At 36.1% G+C, this 1,252-nt stretch overlaps 1 protein-coding gene across 1 annotated transcript in view; it reads right to left on the bottom strand.

Annotated features, from left to right (window-relative positions):
- Nucleotides 1–1,252, bottom strand: part of LOC109376625 (desmocollin-3-like) — a gene marked incomplete at its 3' end in the record, with an annotated part of 53,367 nt that overhangs the window by 26,635 nt on the left and 25,480 nt on the right. Inside the window, exon 3 of the mRNA XM_019632675.1 lies at nt 345–506. Coding sequence (XP_019488220.1) covers nt 345–506 — 162 coding nt within the window. The remainder of the gene's footprint in view (nt 1–344; nt 507–1,252) is intronic.

The raw sequence follows: 1,252 nt of genomic DNA, 5'->3' as shown, positions 1-1,252 counted from the left end.
AAATAATTAGAGCAGAAGAGGGAAGACTGTGTCCATGTCCTGGAGAGAATTTTACCATTGCCAGAGAGAGCGAGAGTATCTCATAAGCAAAAACAACTCCTGGAAACTTACTGCAATTTACATTCAAATACAGTTAAAGCTCTTTGCTTCATTTCAGACAAACCTAACAGAAGTTGAGATAAAGAGCAGACCAAGTATTCCAAAATATTGTATAATCCACTCCCTTGACTTTAGGGTAACCTCTTTAAGACAGCCTCTAAGAAGAGAGTGCAAGAAGACAAGAAAGAGTAAAGTATCAGAAGAAACATAGTTTAATCATTTAAAGTCATGTATATTAATAAAACTCCTACATCAAAAACATCATATTCTTCACGATCCACAGCCCGAGTACAAAACAGATTTCCAGTGTCTTTTTCGATGAAAAACAAATTTAAAGGTTCTTGGTCAACTCCACGCCCACTTATTGAATAGAAGACCGTATAGTTCTGTGCTGCATCAGATTGAACCTAAAAGAAAAACAAAAAACATATATGTAAAAAAATTAAATGCCATTAAAATGCTAGTTTTTAAAAATGCATTTTTAAAATGTGTTTATAATTTTATTTCAAAGAGATGACTTCATAAAATAATAATCACATGTGTCACTTCACCAGCACACAAAACAGTTTAACAAACATTTGGCAAAAGATTTTTGCAACTGCTCAAATTTAATACAGTGTTCAACATAAACAGTTAACCCAAGAAAATTGAGTTAAAAACAATAAGGCAGAATTTCCTGTCTAATGATTTGGCAAAAATAGAAAAGAACAATAATACCCATTGTTGGCAGGAGTGAGGCAAACAGGGACTCTCATACGTGGCGAAGGGAATGCTGCTTGGAATGTTCCTTAGGGAGGGGAACTGACAAAAATTAAAAGAATGAGCTATGAGAATAAACAGGGAAGATTCTTCTTGGTGGAAGAAACAAGAAGTGTGAATGGACCAGATTAGCGTGTTCTCCAGGCTGGAGTGTTGGAGGAGCAGCAAGAAGGCCACTGAGGTTGAGAGAACAGGGGGAGAAAGGAGGAGGAGATAAAGAGGAATGCAGTAATAGGGGTGACATCAGGTAAGTAATTCCAAGAAGACTGGCTTTTCCTTGGAGTCGGATGGGGAGACACTGGATAATTTAGACAAGACTAATATTACCTAATTTATATTTTTAAAAGATAACGCTTGGTGTTTTGTTAAGACCAAACCATACTTGGATAGGTAG

Source organism: Hipposideros armiger, unplaced genomic scaffold (assembly GCF_001890085.2).
Source record: "Hipposideros armiger isolate ML-2016 unplaced genomic scaffold, ASM189008v1 scaffold_1163, whole genome shotgun sequence".
NCBI classification, from domain to species: domain Eukaryota; kingdom Metazoa; phylum Chordata; class Mammalia; order Chiroptera; family Hipposideridae; genus Hipposideros; species Hipposideros armiger.
Note: the sequence above shows the minus strand (reverse complement) of the source record. Positions and strands in the feature narration are given on the sequence as shown.